Genomic DNA, 19874 nt, shown 5'->3' with positions numbered 1-19874 from the left:
CTTAGCCTGCATATCTCTGGCCCGTGGATATAAGGTTTTGTGGCACCTTAAAAGCCAAAAAAGAGATTAACAAACTGGAATCAGATTTGTGTGCAGGCTTTGAATTATGATCCCCTTTTAGCAGATGCATGCAATGGTGTTAACAACCATTGTTTTGTGGAAGGTTAAGATTAATAATCTAATTTTCATGGTTTGTAAGCTGCAGTCATAATATATACTTTGCCTGGTTGCTGAATTCTGTGGTGGCACAACACATGGAGCCATTAACCAAAGGGACTGGATTCACACAACATGCTAAGCCACAAAAAACTAATCAAGCCAATCATGTGCTAATAAACTAGTCAGTTCTTTACATGCTCTGGTCAAATGTATTATAAATACTCAACTGCATTCATATTTTATAATCTTCTCTTTCCCAACCTTGCTTATATACCAGGTTAATCTTGAGCTATCTGGAAGATAAAACAAAGGGTACTCTGTGAAAAAACACAGAGATAACAAATTTTATGTTCTCAGTGTTATCTTTTAAGAAAGCAGAAGAAAGATTCCTGTAATAATCAATGTTTTTCCTTTGGTAAGAAAAGGAAAACATTTTCTCAATTTACACTAGTGTTTTTTTTTCAAGAGTGGGGGGAAGCCCCACCTTGTAGTGGATAGAAAGCCACATCCCTCGAATTTGTCAGTCTTTGCAAAACGTCTTATCTAGGTCAGAAATGGGGTGAGTAGCTGAAGTGAGTCAGATTTTCCCACACTTTCCTGTCCCAATTACCGGGGTGGGGGGGGGAGGAAAACAGTTTTATTCACTTGTGTTCTTGGTGGGGAGAATATATTGGTCCACTGGAACTACAAGAGACCATATCAGCCAATGGCGCACTTTGTTTATTAATCTATTAATGTATTATTTATTAAACTTATATGCCACTCATCTCACTATCAAGCAACTTTGGGTAGCTCATGTTTATTCATTTATTATATTTATACATGCAGGAGAATGCAGAGCTGAGAGGCGGAATTAAATGTGTCATCAGCTTAGAGTCCTTACCAATTTAGCGCTGTTACAGATAGTCCTCAACTTACGCTTAATGATCTTTCGAAGTTACAACGGCGCTGAAAAAACTGACTTATTACCTTTTCTCACATGCACCATGGCAGCATCCCGATGGTCATGTGTTCAAAATTCAGACATTTGGCAACTGACTCATATTTATGACAGTTACCGTGTCCCAGGGTCATGTGATCCCCTTGTGTGACTCTGACAAGCAAAGTCAATGGGGAAGGCAGATTCACTTAACAACCATGATACTGTTAACAACTGCAGTGATTCACTTAACAACTGTGGCAAGAAAGGCTGTAAAATAAGGCAACCCCCCCATCTTGCTTAGCAACAGAAATATTGGGTTAAGTTGTGGTCACATGTCAAGGACAACCTGCAGTTGACTAGATTCTTGTATATAGGCTCAAATGACTCTTCTTCATAAAGTGAACATAAAGATTAAACCAGAAACTTTCCTTCTGGGCCTAATGGAAAGAGAACTGGGAAAAAAAATTGGAACTCTGATTTTATATATGGTGACGGCAGCAAAATTGCTCTCTGCACAAAAGTGGAAAGATGCCTCGATTCCTACCATGGACGAAGGGTTATAAAAGCTGATGGAATTAGCAGAGATGGCCAAATGGACTATGCTGATAAAAGAAAAGAATGTAAGAACTTTTGTTTCTACTTGGAAACTGCTTCTGGACTTTGTACTTGAAGTGGAAAAAAATGATATCATGATTTTGGGTTTTACCGATTAGACTGATTTGCCGATACAGAAATGGCTAATGCAATGAGGGCGAACCTTTTAGAGGCCGAGTGCCCAAACCACAACCCAAAACCCACTTATTTATCGCAAAGTGCCAGGGCATTGTGGTGTCCTCAGGGGGGCATGGGGGTGTGGCCCACTGGGTGGGCATGGCTGCGATTGTCATGGCAGACTGGGTGAGCGTGGCTGGGGTGGGCATGGCCACCTCGATGCTGCTCATGGGGGGGACGCCTGTGGGTCCAGGCAGGGTTGGGGGAGATCCAGGGGGTCTCTGGTGGGTGGGGCGGTCAGCAGGAGGCCCAGTATAGATGGGGGGAGGCATGCAATCCTAGTTGGGACTGGGGGGTCATGGCGCCGATGAGGATCTGGCTTTCCCTGCTTGGGGTGGCCTTTGGCTTGCTGGGTGTGGGCAGGCTCTACCACCTCTACTCGAGCTTGCTAGCTGGCCACTTCGCTTCCTTTGTGCTGGGTGCAGCTGCCGCCCCGGGTGGCAGCAGCAGCCTAATGGAGCTGCACAAGGTGCTGGCAGCGGCGGCACACGTGCCCACAGAGAGGGCTCTGATTGCCGCCTCTGGCTCGCGTGCCATAGGTTCGCCACCACTGGGTTAGTGCATACCACTACAAAATGTAAAAAGTTGAGATTTGATTTTAATGTCTGATTTTACTGCAACAGAGAGAATCGGAAGTCGATCCCGCTTGTCTCTTCCCCTCCCTTTCTTCACACCTTTTTCGTTTTCCTTTTTTCTACTGTTGTCCCCTACTATTTGCTTTTGTATTTTCACATTTTATGTTATAAATAAATAAAAGTAAATAATAATAATAAAAAAAGAAACTTCTATGTTGCAACTAAACATATGGTCCTGATCCTTTGCTCCTGTCAATTGTTTTCTGGCTTAGCTAAACAGTTACCTCTCTGGTGCTTGAGGGCAAGAAAAATGCTTCCTTTCCCACTGTTGCCCCTTGAAATTGGAAGCATGCTGCCCCCATCCCCTTAAAGGAGCATTCAAACATCAAGACAAATAGCCTATTCTGGAACCTGAACTAAGATGCCTTGTAGTTCTGGTCCAGATAGCATAAACTCAATGAAAATGATTTTAAAACAAATATTTATTGTCCAGGAATTCTAAGCAAAGACTTACTATGCTGTAGATACATCCGGTCTTGCATATTTGTCCATTTTCATAGATAAAAAGTGATAATTCTCCATATCAGCTGAACGTGGTTACAGATGCCCTCCATGCATGTACAAAGGGATTTTACAACCCTGGCACGTAACAGGATGTCCTGCAATAAGTTTTTAACTCCTCCCATTGTCTAGATAAGCTACAGGATTAACTAATACCTGAACTACATTCCCCATAAGCCATCTCTTAAGGAAACAGTGTTTAACCCTTGAAATGCTAAATACTCTAACATACAGTTCTTTTAAGGATACAACATTAACCCTGTAAATGCTAAATGCTCTAACATAGTACTTAAGCTAATATATGCTCTGGCCAGATGGTTACATACTGGTCCAGCACATAGCCCTTGATAGGCCTGTCCTTCATGAATTTATCCAATTATCTTTTAAAATCATCCGGGTTGGCAGCCATCTGTCACTGCATCTAGAGGGAATGAATGTTGGAGTTTAATTCTAAACTGTGAAACAGAGTGATTTCTGTTCTAAATCTCCTTCCAATCAACTTCCCTACAGCAGGGGGTTGGACTCGATGATGTCCAAAGTCCCTTCCAACATTATTATTATTATTATTATTATTATTATTATTATTATTATTATTATCGATCATCACACAGTCAGCCAGATGTTCAGACTGGATTTGGCATTTTGTCTACCTATCGAGTCCTTACCCAGGACCTGGGATAGGCAGATGTGGATGTTTGATGGTATTACAGATATCGTCGCAGGATGGAAGCAGTTCCTAATAAGACCGCCTTTTGCAATTGACTAATAGCGAATTTGTCAATGCCAATGGTGTTCAAGTGGTGCTCCAGTTGTTTTGGGATTACACCCAAGGAGCCTATGATTATTATTATTATTATTAAGATAAATCTCTCCCAATTAATTTCCTTCATCTCTGCGTGATTATATAGCCCTTAATCATGTCCCACTTCAATTTTTCCCCCAAACTAAATAATTCCAAAAGAATTAGCTTGTCTTTTGGAAGGTGTTTGCACCTGCTCTTAATGTCAGTTGCCCTCTTATGCACATTTCCAGCTCTATTGTATCCTTACAATAGAATTGTATGCAATCAGAATTGTATACAGCATCCCAGATGTGGATATCCCCTATATTCATATAAGAACATTAGAGTGATAGCATGTTTATTCTTGGTCCCATTCCTGATGAAAGAGAGAGCCAGTTTGGTGTTGTGATTAAGGCAAAAGGCTAGAAGCTGAGAGACAGTAAGTTCTGGTTCCACAAATTAGGTACAAAGCCAGTTGAGTGACCTTGGGCCAGTCACTTTCTCTCAGCTCTAAAAAGGAGGCAATGGCAAATCACTTCTGCAAGAAATCTTACCAAGAAAACTGCACAGACCTGTCCAGGCAGTCAGCAGGAGTTGACATTGATTTGAAGACACCAGCACAAATACTCCTGATTCCTAGCATAACATTTGTCCTTTTTTTTTTTTTTTTTGCAGTTGCTGCATACTGTGCTGACATCTTCTTGAAGTTATTCACTGTGATCCTGAGATCTCTCCCCTGAGTAGATGCGGACTGCTCAAGCTCTGTTAGCGTATATGTGAAATTGGAGGTTTTAGTCTCAGCATATAACCCAGGGGTCTCCAACCTTGGCAACTTTAAGACTTGTGGACTTCAACTCCCAGAATTCCTCAGCCAGCCAAGCTGGCTGAGGAATTCTGGGAGTTGAAGTCCACAAGTCTTAAAGTTGTCATGGTTGGGGACCTCTGGTATAACCCATTCCCGAAGGTCTGATAAAAAGGCACAAATGGCCAGGCTCAAATTATTCTACTTCGGATTCATTATGTGAAAACCCAACTCTTTGGAAAAGGCTCTAATGCTGGGAGAGGTAGAAGAAAAAAGAAGAGGGTGGCCAGCAGTAAGACGGATGGACTCAGTAATAGTGGAGATTGGGGGGGGGGGTGTCTGTTGGAAGACCTGAAAGACTAAAGACAGATTGTCATGGAAAATAATCTGCGTGTCACTAAGAGTGGTTATTGATTTGATGGCACTTAATTAATCAAATATTACTTTGCGCTTGCCTAAGGGTAAATTGAATTGAAAGTGAATTACAGGTAAGTCCTTGACTTATGACCGCAATTGAGCTCAAAAGTTATGTTGCTAAGGGAAACATTTGTTAAGTGAGTTTTGTCCCGTTTTATGACATTTCTTGCCACAGCTGTTAAGTGAATCACTGCAGTTGTTAAGTTACTCACACAGTTGTTAAGTGAATCTGGCTTCCCCATTGACTTTGCTCGTCAGAAGGTCGCACAGACAGATCACATGACCCCCAGCACACTGCAACCGTCATAAGTATGAGTCAGTTGCCGAGCGTCCAAATTTTGATCAGGTGACCATGGAGATGCTGCAACGGTTGTAAGTGTGAACAACAGCCATAAGTCATTTTTTTCCAGTGGTGTTGTAAATTAGAATGGTCACTAAATGAGTGGTTGTAAGTTGAGGATTTAAATTGCATTTGTCATTTACCCAGTTTAAACACAGTGGGTTGGCACGATCATACAAACACTCTAACAATGGCAAGAATCAATCTGGCATAACACTAGAAAAGAGAAATCTTCCTGGGGTTATATGTTTGGAAGACCAAAACTAGAGGATATGAAAATATTCATAACAGGTCTAATCAAATTCAAGCAAATTCTTTTAAATCTAACATATAGGCCAGTTAAAATATGTAGAATTTGGTATTTGAAAAAAAAAGAGAAACTGTATTAAAAATAAAACAATCCAAACAGAAATGAGAAATGATCCTTGAAGTTTAAAGCTTAGTATAAAACTACTGAAGTAGCAATTAGTGGTCACAGAAAGGAGAAAGAAACAAGAATAAAAGACACATTAAAAATAACTCTTAATATTATATTAAATCCCATCTTTTGAAAGCTCATTTCCACCCACCTCTGTAAAGCTTATGCCACAGCAATAGCAATACTAATTCATTTTTAAAAAGAACAATAACAACATAGATGAATTAACGATGAGACTAGGATGTATGCATATAATTATTTGTATATATTTTGTTCCTTTCCCCTTTTTATTTGTTTTTTCCCGTTGCTTTTTACTTACAGCCATCAATTTTAAAAACTGCATATAACATAAATTACTTTGCAGTTCTCCATCTTCTGTTTTTGTTGCATGCAATATTGCTGACAGAGGATACAATTTATTATTTATGTCTGTGGCACATTATGTGAGCTTTTCTTAAATACAGTATTTGATGTGTGTTTGGGCATTTGTTAAAAACACACAATTAGAAACAGATTTACAAAAAAGAAGTCAAAAGTACCATTTATAATGTTCAAAGGACCCCAAGTCACTTTTCTGTTTTTCTCCTTCCCTACTCCAGAGATAAATAATACTGATCTAGTACCAGCAGCTTTCTAGTTGACACAACTGAGTATTGTTGCTGTTCATCAGTGGAGACCAACCTCTCAACCAAGGAAGGAGCAATGTTCCAGGAGGATTGGAGCTACAGGCTGGGTTGGACAGAGAGATCTGTTCTTGGGATGGTGTCAGGTTGAAGGGTCCTAGACAGAGGCTTTGATTTCTGCAGGGGCACAGCAAGAACAAAGCATCTCAGTGATCACTGCTGTTTCATCTCCAGACAGAGCACAACCACACACCCAAAATGAGTCACCCAGCAGCTTTAGTGACATTGCCAGGCACTGAAACAAATGTCAGCAGAGCAAATAGTGCCAGGAAACGGCTCAACGGGACAGAAAAACAAGATCCTCATTCTAAATTGGAAGTAAAAACAACTAGTATAATTGGGAAATTTAATGTAGAATAGAAAGCAAAGCAGGAGATCTCTCCCACCCTCCCTCTTTCTTATCTATCTATCTATCTATCTATCTATCTATCTATCTATCTATCTATCTATCTATCTAACTATTTATCTACCTACCTACCTACCTACCTACCTACCTACCTACCTACCTACCTACCTACCTACCTACTATCTATCTCTATTAATGACATTTAGAAACCTCCCATCTTCCACTCAGAGACCCTGGGCAGTGTTATTTAAAAGCAAATAACATGTTAAAAACATTAAAAACTGAATGTACAATTCAGGGCACTAACCAGCTCTACAGCTGTGTGCTCTGCCATGAGCCCCAAGCAAGATGATAGAGCCAGGTTTCCAGATATTTTCCAAAGGCCAGGAGATTGGGGAAATTCAAATTTTTGAAGGCAAATACCCTTTTTCAGCAATCTAGAAGATGCATCTCTACACAGACATAATCAGTTAGACAAGACCAAAATCAAACTGTCTATATACTCTGTGAGCAGAGATGGAAAATTTCTATTTTGTCAGCAAAAACAAGACCTGTGTTAATTCCAGTTTAGATCACGTGCTATTTGGGGGGGAGGGCTGGAAGTGAAACTAAAGAAAAATAAATATATGATGAAGATTAAAAATAGATTTAATGGACTGGATTTGATAAATAAAATGCTTGAAGAAACCTGAAATGAAATTCAAGACATCATCAAAATGGAAGAAACATCCTGAAACAAATCAATAAAAAACAAAAGAAGGCAAAATAGCTGTTGACCTGTTGAAAATATTTGAAAAAAAAAATGACAGAAAGAAAAGGCATCTAAGACAGAGAACAATTTACTCAGTCAAACACTGAGTTGCAGAGAATAAGAAGCGACGGGGAATCTACATCTACACAAGCAATGCAAAGAAACTGAGGCCAACAGTTGAATGGGAAAAACAAGAACTTTAAAAATAGAGAAATCGAGGGAAACATTACATATACTCTGGTTTCTCTTTGAATCATATAAAATTTTCATCTTTTACTAAAGACTTCCATGGAAAGGAACATATATGACTTTGTAACTACTTGTTGGAAGCTTTACGCTACCCAAGTCACTTTCCATGAGCTGGGTGGCCATATACATTTGATAAATAAATAAAGTAAATAAACTTTATGCAAAAATGAGCATCATAAAAAATCAAAGAAGACAAAAATGGAGATATGAAGAATGAATGATTGGAATAAATGAAACTGGGCAAAAGATCTCGATACACATAAAGGTTTGTCATTGAATATCAAGAACAAACAGCCAGACCCATACATGTAGAGTTCAAACTAGCTACTTTATTGTTGTATGCCTATTTTACAGGATTCTCCCTAGACTGGCAGCTCTCACCTGGGAAAGACTAGATAAAGCTCAAAGACAATTGTGAAAGGAGGGGGTCAGACCTTGCCCTCTTGTGTTTATGTAACACAAGAGGGCAAGACTAATTCTCCACTTAAGCCTTCCTCCTGACTGGGACAATTGCTCTCCAACACTGAATTAGATAAGATATCCACAGGGTATGGTTAAAAAAAAAGACAAAGATGTCAGCTACAATGGTGCAAATGAAGTTCTGTTGTTTATATCCATCACACATTTTGATTTTTTAAACTATACACTGTGGGCACCCCTGGAACTAGAGATGAACATCCTGGAAAGTGAAATGAAGTTAAATTGGGCCTAGAAAATATACAGATAGTCCTCAATGTACAACTCTTCATTTAGTGACTGTTCAAATTCGCAACAGCACTGAAAAACTCCTTGCACTTATAACCATTGCAGAATCCCCATGGTCAAGTGATCAAAATTGCATCATCCTGGGTCATGTGATCACCATTTGCAACCTTCCCAGCCAGCTTCTGACTAGCAAAGTCAACAGGAGAAGCTGAATTTGCTTAACAACTACCTGGTTTATTTTAAAACTACAGTGATTCGTCTAAGGCAGGGGTAGGCAACCTTGGCTCTTTGATGACTCATGGACTTCAACTCCCAGAATTCCTGAGCCAGCCATGCTGGCTCAGGAATTCTGGGAGCTGAAGTTCAGGAGTCATCAAAGAGCCAAGGTTGCCTACCCCTGGTCTAATGAATATGGCAAAGAAGGTTGTAAAACCAACCGCACTTCACTTAACAACCACTTTGCTTAATAACAGAAATTCCGGTCCCAAATGTGGTTGTACATCAAGGACTACCTGCATTTAAAAAGAAAGCGGTAGCTATTCTTACAAGAAGTCCAGATGAAGTGCTACTTACAGTTTGTTGGCAAGTATAGAAAACACGGCAGTGATCAAGGGATGGAAAGGATCAATTGATATTCTAATATCTAAGAACATTAGTGAAGTACTAAAAACACTAAAGACCCATCCCAAGACCCTCACTTGACACACCCACACCTAACCCATCACAAGATCCACTGACCACACGAAGCCCTTATAAATAGAAGAACACCAACACTGACATCCCCTAAATTCCGCTGAAGATGTTACCTAGCCTGGTAACGAAACATTTGGAAACCAACCCACAAACTCGGAGAAGGAATCTTCACCTTCAATGCTCAAACTACCAAACAACTGTGCTTGTCTGAAAGACAGTTTTTGAAGAGGCAACTGGACTTTCTTATTTTTCTTTGAAGAGGTTTCAAGGCTCCACACTCCTTTGCACTACCCAGTTGACCCTGAGGACATGGACAAACCTCCAAGTGGCCCCAACGACTCTATAAAAGAATGCAAATGACCAGCTGTCTGCAAGGAGTATAAATCCTTCCATTCCCCACCATCCAGTCAGAGCTGAAGAAGCTTCTGAAGAAGCTTCTTGGATGAGAAGTGAAATATCTTCAAAGAAAACCAAGAAAGTCCGGTTGCTGCTTGAAAAAGCACCTTTGGGACAACCATGACCTGGATGACTGAGAATCTCCATAGACAACAGCTGTGCTTATTTCATAGTTAATAAGATAATACTCAAAAAAATGCAATCAGGACCTTAAAAAAGCAGTATAAAGAATAAGAACTGCTAGGTTTACAAGCTGGATTCAGAAGCATTGGGGAACCTGTGATCACATTGCTAACATCCAAGCAGTAATAGAAAAGAGAAAGGAGCTCCCCAAATTATCTATTTTGCCTTATTGATTATACTAGCCCTCTTTACTGCATAGACCACAACAAATATGGGTCTTGCATCACTTCATCAGTTTACAAAAAAATATGATGATATATGATGGCCAGCAAGCAACAATTATAGTCTAGTCACTAAATATATCTGATCAGATGAATTACAGTTTATGAAAACTGATGCCTTTAAATTGAAGCCTTTTCTGTCTAAATTTATTACTTAGAAAAGGGGCTGCCAGCCTCCTTTTTTTTTGAAAATATTTTATTGTTTTTTTAATTTTTAAGAAAAAGTACTCAGGGCACACCGTGGTGTTTGGGTAATCAGACATTCCAAAGTAAAAACATAAATGAACAACTCAACTCAATACATTCACTGTCTCCTCTCTATTTCCCTCAAATAACATAATTCGTTTAAAATATTCCATTTCTAAATTAAATTTCTAGGGGCTGCCAGACTCTTTTGATCCTTTGCCACTTGAGACTAAGAATATGGAAGAATTAAACATTTCAGACTTAGAAAGGAGTGCAGCAGGGTTGTATAACACCCACTTACTAATTGAACACATGCAGAATATATTATGAAAAAGGCTGAACTGCAAGCCACTGAAATTAAAACTGCCAGGAGACACATCAGCAACCCCAGAAATGCTACAATACCACTTTAACAGCTGAAAACAAGGAAGACTCAAGGAATCTCTCACGGAAGATATAGAAAGAGTACAAATGTCAGTTGGCTGGTTAATCTAATATGTCAGTTGACAACATCAACCGACTACAGTCAGCAGGCAGTAGTAGCAGACTTTTATTTCCTTAGTCTCAAAAATTGTCAGGGGTGGCAACTGTAGCTATGAAATGAAAACAAATCTACTACTTGGGCGACTGTGAAATTGTAGTCAAGTGCAGTGCAGAGACATTGCACTTATCAAAAAGGCATGCATTATCAAGGCTATCGTTTTCTGAATTGTAACATAAGGCTAGAAAGCTGGGTCATTAGAAAAACTGCATGCGCCTTTGAATTTATTTATTTATTTGATTTTTATCCTGCATTTTTAAATTTACAAGTAACTCCAGGCGGCAAATATATACCTAATATTCCTTACTCCTCCTGTTTTCCTTACAACAATAATCTTGTGAAGTGACTGGCCCAAAGTCACCCAGCTGGCTTTCATGCCTAAGGCAGGACTAGAACTCACAGTCTCCAGAATTTTGTGGGGCTAGGAATTTTTTAAGATGACCTTAGCTAGATAAGAACAAATAATCAATGTTTGTTTGTTTTTGCTGCACCAGTAGTCCTCGACGTATGACCACAATTGAGCCCAAAATGTATGTTGCTAAGTAAGACATTAGTTGAGTTTTGTCCTATTTTATGACCTTTCTGGCCATAGTTGTTAAGTGAATCACCATAACTGTTAAGTTAGTGACACACTTGTTAAGTGAATCTGATTTCTCCATTGACTTTGCTTGTCAGCAGGTCACAAAAGCTGATCACATGACCCCGGGCACTGCAACCATCATAAATATGAACCAGTTGCCAAGCATCCGAATTCTGATCACATGACCACGGGGATACTGCAATGGTCATTAAATGTGAAAAATGATCACAAGTCCTTTTTTCAGTGCAGTCACTAAATGAATTGTTGTAAGTCAAGGACTACCGGTACAGTGTCCAGAGAGTTTTAAGTTTGTTGTACAATGATTGGGAAGGTTAATAAGTACAGTAAATAGAAAAATACTAAATACTGGAATCAATACTAAAACTACACTACTTACTGGAAGCACTAAGAATGAAACTAAAGCTTAGATACTTTAGACACAGGGAAAAAAAGCAAGAGTCATTGGAGAAGATCCTATGGCTTGGAAAAAATGTAAGGCAACTGAAAAAGAATCCAACAGAAAGGGAGGTAGATACTATGGCTGATGACTCAAGCAGGAGCTTATGAGAACTCAAATAAAACAAGTTACAGACAGTCTTGGTGAAATGATGTCACAAAGAATCAGAAGAGGTTGAATACATGAGCACCAACACTGGAAATTTTTAACACTGGTCAACCATTTGTCTGAAATGGTATAGGGTTTCCTGCCTGAGCAGGGGGTTGGACTAGAAGACCTCCAAGGTCCCTTCCAACTCTGTTTTTCTGTTCTGTTAACTTAAACAAACTTGGGCTTTGGCCTGAGCTGACAATTTGGAGGTGTGTGTGTGTGTGTGTGTGTGTGTGTGTGTGTGTGTGTGTAATTGTCATTTCCAGAAGGCTACTGAAAGACCAATGTGCAGCTCTTATCTGATCTCAGAAGGCAGACATTTCCTCAAAATGATGGCTTTTGAGTTGGAAACCGAAACTGCATTATGCTAAGTCAGCTCACCAAGAGTCTGACTCTAAACCAACTTCCCTCCTTCTACTGCCCTTCATCTGTATTCAGGCTGCAATTCTCATTGGCTATGCTGTCTTACAATATTAGAAATTGTAATCTCAAACCATCAAATTCGGATTGTGATATATTGTGCAATCACACAAAGCTACAGTATACAGGTAGTCCTTGACTTACAACCATTGGTTTAGTGCCAAGGTAGGCAACCTTGGCTCTTTGATGACTTGTGGACTTCAACTCTCAGAATTCCTAAGCCAGCATGGCTGGCTGAGGAATTATGGGAGTTGAAGTCCATGAGTCATCAAAGAGCCAAGATTGCCTACCCCTGGTTTAGTGACTGTTCAAAGTTACAACGCCTCTGAAAAAAGCGACCCAGGACTGTTGCAGCATCCCCATGGTCACATGATCAAAATTTGGATGCTTGGCAACTGACTTATATTTATGGCAGTTTGAATATCCCTGGGTCATGTGATCACTTTTTGCTATTTTCTGACAAGCAAAGTCAATGGAGAAGCCAAATTCACTTAACAACCATGTTACTAACTTAACAACTGCAGTGATTCACTTAGCAACTGTGGCAAGAAAGATTGTAAAATGGGACAACATTCACTTAACAACTCACTTAGCAAGAGAAAATTTGGGCTCAGTTGGGGTTTTAAGTCGCAGAGTACCTGCATTTGGATCCTTTTTCTGAATCTTCTTCAGAACACATACCCAGTCTCTTACTCTCCTTATTTAACATATTTAAACTATATTCAGTTCCATACTTTTTCTCTCTTTATGTATTTTGTGTGTGTGTATGTGTGCGTGTCTTTGAGGCAATCTTAACACCTGATAACTACATAGACAAGTCCATGCTGATTCCTTGGTCACAAGGGATTTACCATTGCCTTCTTCCTAGCGTTGGAGAAAAATCAAGTAGCTTCAAATCAACCAACTGGCTATTATGTCTCAAGAATGAGCCCTGGTGGCACAGTGGTCAGAATGCAGTATTGCAGGCTAACTCTGCCCACTGCCAGGAGTTCGATCCTGAAGGGCTCAAGGTTGACTCAGCCTTCCAGCCTTCCGAAATTGGTAAAATGAGGATCCAGATTGTTGGAGGAAATAAGCTGACATTTGTAAACTGCTTAGAGGGATGTAAAGCACTATGAAGCAGTATATAAATCTAAATGCTATTGCTAAGAACCCAACATCTCTAACCAGTAGGTTAAACTCTCTATCAGCGTCCTTACCAGTCCCTGGTTCCCACTGATGCAAAAAGAGGATCACCCGGCTCTGAGATATCTTTAGCTACCTCTCTCAAAAACAGTAACTGTGAGAGGGACCTTGGAGTCCTGGTGGAGGATCACTTAAATATAAGCCAGCAGTGTGCAGCCACAGCCAACAAATCTAATACAATCCCTAGTTGCATAAACAGAGGCATAGAATCAAAATCACGTTAAGTATTAATACCGCTTTATAAAGCCTTAGTAAGACCACACCTGGAATACTGCATCCAGTTTTGGTCACCACGTTACAAAAAAAGGTGTTGAGACTTTGGAAAGAGTGCAGAGAAGAGCAACTAGGACGATTAAAACCCTGGAATCTAAAACATATGAAGAATAGTTGCAGGAATTGGGTAGGGCTAGTCTAAAGAAAAGAAGGACTAGGGGTGACATGTTAGGAGTATTCCAATACTTGAGGGGCTGCCACAAAGAGGAGGGGGTCAACTTATTTTCCACAGCACCAGAAGGCAAGAAAACAAACAATGGATGGAAACTAATCAAGGAGAGAAGCAACCTGGAATTCAGGAGAAACTTCCTAACAGTGAGGACAATTAACCAGTGGAACAACCTGCTTCCAGAAGTAGGTGCTTCATCACTGGAGCTCTTTAAGAAGAGACTGGAAAGCCACTTGTCTGAAATGGTATAGGGTCTCCTGCTTGAGCAGGGAGCTGGACTAGAAGACCTCCAAGGTCCTTCCAGCTCTATTCTGATTCTGATGGTTGTGATCCTTGGGAATCTCAGTTCTCAATCCCTAGCCTGCCTCGCGCCTGTCTGTGTCGCTTCCCCCTTAGTTATTGCAGGGCTCGACTGACTTGCCGGCAGCTCCAAATCTCGTTTTCTCGACTAGGGAAAGATCAGATCAGCTGATTCCCCGCCAGCCAATGCAGACCGGGGGATTTCCGCCTCCCGCACGGCTCGGCCTCTCCTCCAAGCGTCGGGACCACTTTCTACCCTGCGGACGAGCTCGGAGAGGCATGGAGGAGGAGCAGGAGCAGGAAGAGGAGGCAGCATGGACGAATCCAGCATCTTGAGGCGCCGAGGGCTGCAGGTGAGAAGGGCGGGAGTGGAGATCCATCGCGGGCAGGTACAGATGTGGCAGAAGCTAAGAAAACCGGAGCCCTTTGTAGATACGCCAGGGAGGAAAGGATCTCCCTTGATTCCTGGCTGAAGACCACCAGCCTCTGGGCGCCCCAGCAGCCTCCTTGTCTCTTTTCTGCAGACCGACCTGCTGCGCTTTACAGGGTGTGCTTGAGGGAGGGGGCACAATTGACTGGGGGGGGCGACACAAGGCGATTGTGCAAGGAAGACACTGAGAAGGCGGCTGGGTGGGCGAGTGTGTCCACCAGCGTGTGCATCTTTTCGCCGGGAAGAGCTCGGGAGAACGAGGTTGCAAAAGCGGGGCGTGTTTCTTGCCGGCCGGACGTTCCCAACGACTGGCGGTAAGGGGCGCTGGTGAGCTGCAGCGAAAAAAAGCAACTCCGTCCTCTTCTTTCCGCTTGATCCCCGCTTGGCTCCTGCGTTGGGCGGCGGGATCGGGGTGCCTCTGGCTGTCTCCAAACGCTGGGTGGCTTTCCGCCGTCTCTGGGTTTGATGGGGCTTCCTCCCCATCGGGGCTGCGCCCTAATGAACAACACGCCTTGAAAGAAATTGGTGAAAGCCACAGAGCATACAGAAGTGCAGGGAATGTTGTGGCATTCCCCACTAAGGGAAAAATGCTGGGATTCTGGAGGAATGGGAAGGAAATTCCTGGTTTTTTCGTGGCTTTGAGAGTTTGGTGCAATCCAGTGTTTCTGGGGTAGCAGCGAAATAGGGAAGATTTGGCCACTTCAGTTAAGATGAGAGGGTGGCTGAGCCAGCTCTTGTGCTCTCTGATATCCACTATTTTTTGATCATGTATCCTACTAAGTCATCAAAATATTTGCTCTGTAAATATTCACCAGGAACACATCCTTTTCAGTCCTTTGCTATTTGTTCATTAAAGCACACACACACACACACACACACACACACACACACACACACACAAAGCAGGCAGAGCCCTGAAGCTGTATATACAGCAATATTTTTAAATGCCAATAACTTTAGATAATTGAAACTGTTCAATAGTCAGGGCTGACTAAAATGCTAAAATCAGGCTGAATGATGTACTTCTAGAAATACACATTTGTTTATTACTTTTATATGCTGCCCACCTCACTGTCAAGTGACTTTGGGCGGCTTACCACATCATAAAACAACAATATAAAACAATGAGCACATTAAAGACATTGAAAATTCAAACATTAAAGGCTAACAAAAACTAGATAAGAAAAGAACAAATACATAAATGGGGAGGGAAGTGGGATCTTCTTAATGTACTAACCACCTCCTGAGTGGGACGCACTTTGGGGCCCCGAGCCAATCAGCAGAATTAGGTTTTCAGATCCTTTTGGAAGGCCAAGAAAGTAAGGGGGGGGATAGGTCTCACCTTGAGGTTCATGATATTCCAAAGAGCGGGAGCCATGGCAGAAAAGACTCCTCTTCTGGACCCTGCTGCTGAAATTCCTTGGCCGTTGGGGTCTGCAGCATGCCCCGTCTGCTGGAGAAAGTGGGCCAGGCCAGTCCCATTGGTGTGAGATGGTTCCTCAAGTAGCTTGGACCCAATGCGGTAAAGGGCTTTACAGCTGATTACCAAGCTTGAATTGGACCAAGAAACAAACCAGCAATCTGTACAGTTCATGCAACAGGAGTGTTATGTGGGCCACTCACTGCTGCATTCTGTGCCAGCTGTAGCTTCCAAATACTCTTCAAGGGTAGCCCCATGTAGAGTGGATTACAGTAGTTCAAACATGAGATAACCAAGGCATGAGTGACTGAGCATAGGGCTTTATGATCCTGGAGAGGATGCAACTAGTGCACAACACAAAGTTGTGCAAAGACTCTCCTAGCCACCACTGCTATTTGCTCTGTGATCAAGAGTTCTGAGTTTAGGAGAACCCCAGGTTGTGCACGGGGTCTGTTTGGGGCAGTGCAACCCCATCCAGAACTAAAGATGTTAAGTTCCCAGTTCCTGAAGCTCCACGTACTGATAGCCACCCAGTCTTACCATGGTTCAGGCTGTTGTCCCTCATCCAGATTCCCACAGCCTCCAGGCACCATGAGAGGGCAGTGATAACAACCCTGATGTCAACCTGGATGGATGTACACAATGAGTATCATCACAAAGGAGAATATTTGTAGTCAAGGTTAAAAGGAGGGGTCCTTGATGCTCTCTGAGCTTGGTTATTTTCTTGCAGACATTTCATTACCTAAACTAGGTATCATCATCAGTGTTAATGGTTGCATGCTGGCTGGGGAATTCTGGGAGTTGATGTCCACAAGTCTTAAAGTTGCCAAGTTTGGAGACTCCTGGAATAGAAAATTGGAAGATCCACAGGGCCAGTGGGATGGTATAGCAAGCCTGACTAAAATGTTTGACGGTGACAATGACAGAAGAGCCTCAGCTTCAGATCCCAGATTTGTGTTTTATATACATGCTAGGCACAAATCGGGTTGGGATTTTTGGAAGCTTGGGTGCAGTGTATCTGGAAAGCCCTAGTTGGGAAAGCTTGGCTAATCTATTTTGCAGATTTGTGACAAAGATGAGAGACAAGTGGTAGCTGAATGCCCACATTTAAAAACATCTTTCCTCTGAAATGATGGGGATCTGCTTCTGTCAGAGAATCAATTATGTTACCTATTTGGGTGATAAAACATCTATAAACCAGCAACCAAGCTTAGAGAGCACCAAGGCCTCCATAGTCAATCAACATGGGAACTTTTTTTCCCCTCAAAGGCCTCATTCATTGGAAAGCCCTGTTTATTTACAGCTACCAGCTGAGAAATACAGATAATTACACCTCTTTGCTGCCATCTAGTGCCCAAATAGATTTCTTCATCCCAAATATCATATAGCAGAGGTTCCCAACCCCCCCCCCGCCCCCGCCCCCCAGGCCACGGACCATATTAGTCTGTGGCCTGTTAGGAACCGGGTCACACAGCTGGAGGTTAGTGGCAGGTGGGCCAAACTGTACATGTATGGGATCTAGGTTGCATGCTCCTCTTCATCCATCACCACCACCACCAGTCAGTGGTGGGATTCAGCCAGTTCGCACCACTTTGGCAGAACTGGTAGCTAATTTTTTGTTGCCCAGGCCCAGAATGGACTTCCGGAAGCGGCGTCCACACAGAGAACCGGTTGTTCACATATTTGAATCCCACCACTGCCCCCGGTCCATGGAAAAATTGTCTTCCATGAAACCCATCCCTGATGCCCAAAAGGTTGGCGACTGCTACCCTATAGCTACCCTATAGCATACTGATCATGATGTATCTGTCAAAAACTCCATACTGTTGAGTGAAATTAATGATGAATATGAGTGAGATTATCACATTTTCTTTCTTCTCTTATTCTTCTTTCTGCCACTTGCCTCTCTCTTGCTCCCCACCAGCAGACTGCTAAAGAATTCCCTGATCTCTAGCAGAGTGCTTCTGAATTTAAGCCAGCTGTCCTTGTTAAATGCACTGTTCTTACTCAGGGTAAAGTCCCAAGGGTGCTTTTCAAAAGACAACTGGCCTTTCTTGGTTTTTCTTTTGAAAACTTTTCTGAAGAAGTTGGATGAGAAGCAAAACATTTTCAGGGGGGAAAACCAAGATAGTCCAGATGCCTTTTGAAAAGCACTTTTGGAACAACCACGATCTAGATGATAGACACACAGGGTAAAGGTCATAAGTAACGCCTTTTTATCTTCTCCCCAAATAAACTGGGAGGAAATCGCCCCCTTCCTGCTTGCTCTGGGGAAGTCAGGAACCTTTGCTCTCATCACCCACCAAGGCAGTTCTGGTCACCCAGAAAATGCTCTGCAAGGGTTAAGCAAGCTGCTTCCACTGAGTTACCTTAAGGGCAGAGTCCTGCTATTATTGGCCTTGGCAGCTCCTAGGAGCACAAGGCAGACAGTTCCCCTCTGCTCCCTTTCCTGCCTGATTTAACTCATAGGAGAGCAACAGAAATTTATCTTGGCATTTCACGTGCCTCACTGCTGGGCTGAGAACCCTGGGGGGGGGGAACCATGCCTCAGAGATCAAAGCTTCAAGGGCTTCAGTGACATTTTGCCTGTCGCTGAGAGACCAATCTCAGCCACAAGATAGAAACATGGGCCTGACAGCAATGAGCAAGCAAGAAGACCAGAGTCCTTTTCTGTTGTTGTTGTTCTCAAATCTGGGTGGAGGTTGCAGGCGAAGATGTCTCCAGTCATTTAAGAGTTGACGAAACTAGGAAAGAATTTGCCCAAATTATACTCTTGTCTCTTTTCTTTCTCTCTGCCTTCCTGAAATCTCCCTCTAGTTGAGCCTCTTGGTTGGACAGACACCTCTGGGAACTCACAGACCCAAGTAGGGAGATACTCTACTGTTTCTCAGAGAGGAACTGATGTTCAGGCATTGATATCTTTAGCCTTGTTTTCTTGTCTAATAGAACTTGATGGACCCCTTCAAATCTGTTACAAGAGCCCTTCTTCTTCTGACCATAGCTTCTTCCAATCCAAGCCCACAATAGCCAACTTGCTGCTTCTCAGAAGCCCCCAGACCACAGAAAGGAACTGCTGTCCCCCTTTGACCCCAAAGTCAACTGGTGCTGAATAGAGAAGTTCACTTTAGACATCATAACTAGTAGCTTTGAATGGAGATGATGCAAGAAGGTCGAGGTACAATTGTTTGTTATTCCCAGAATTACACCATCTGCTTTTTGGTTTGGAACTTCAGACCATTCTGGGTGTAGACAAGCTTTGCGTGGAATCTAAGAGGAGGATTGTTCAGTCTGCACCCACCTCTTTCTTAAGTCAGGCTGTTCCACAGCTAGTGGCAAGTGGAGTGTGACATCATTGGTTGCCATGGCAAATGCTTCCTGCAGTTTCTTGCCATCCCAGCATGGGTGAAAAGCGTTGGAAGGGGATGCTTTTGAGAGAAAAAAATGAATAGCGAAAAGGCAGCTTTAAGTTTTTCCATGAAACTTGAGCATTTTTAAGCCTTGGATATATAAGGTGTTCATGAGACACTGCATAGGCATATGCCTTAGGAGTAATAATAATAATAATAATAATAATAATAATAATAATAATAATAATAACAACAACAACAACAACAACAACAACAATAATAATAAAGTTGGAAGGGACCTTGGAGGTCATCTTGTCCAACCCCCTGCTCAGGCAGGAAACCCTACATCATTTTGGACAAATGGCTGTGCAGTCTCTTCTTAAAAACTTCCAGTGTTGGAACATTCACATCTTCTGGAGGCAGGTTGTTCCACTGGTTAATTG

At 42.0% G+C, this 19874-nt stretch overlaps 2 protein-coding genes and 1 non-coding gene across 5 annotated transcripts in view; 2 read left to right on the top strand and 1 right to left on the bottom strand.

Annotated features, from left to right (window-relative positions):
- The window catches only part of IL12RB1 (interleukin 12 receptor subunit beta 1), a 67392-nt gene that overhangs the window by 36391 nt on the left and 11127 nt on the right, over positions 1–19874 (bottom strand). For 2 of the 3 annotated variants that reach the window (XM_039338499.1, XM_039338496.1), the window contains exons 3-5: positions 16625–16709; positions 6428–6546; positions 387–452 (exon numbers count right to left, since the gene is read on the bottom strand). The gene's annotated coding sequence lies outside the window, so the exon portion shown is untranslated. Of the gene's footprint in view, positions 1–386; positions 484–6427; positions 6547–16624; positions 16710–19874 lie in introns of those variants that run through there. The other variant, XM_039338500.1, reaches the window with a different exon arrangement.
- LOC120306006 lies at positions 7759–7874 on the top strand. The gene has a single exon (XR_005556149.1). It is a non-coding gene; the product is annotated as a U5 spliceosomal RNA (small nuclear RNA).
- MAST3 (microtubule associated serine/threonine kinase 3) overlaps positions 14453–19874 on the top strand; it is a 70037-nt gene continuing 64615 nt past the window's right edge. The window contains exon 1 of the mRNA XM_039338493.1: positions 14453–14587. Within this exon, the coding sequence (XP_039194427.1) occupies positions 14549–14587 (39 nt within the window). The 5' untranslated portion in view covers positions 14453–14548. The remainder of the gene's footprint in view (positions 14588–19874) is intronic.

Source organism: Crotalus tigris, unplaced genomic scaffold (genome assembly GCF_016545835.1).
Source record: "Crotalus tigris isolate CLP2741 ecotype Arizona unplaced genomic scaffold, ASM1654583v1 scf7180000017701.1507938, whole genome shotgun sequence".
In the NCBI taxonomy this organism is placed as follows: Eukaryota; Metazoa; Chordata; class Lepidosauria; order Squamata; family Viperidae; genus Crotalus; species Crotalus tigris.
Note: the sequence above shows the minus strand (reverse complement) of the source record. Positions and strands in the feature narration are given on the sequence as shown.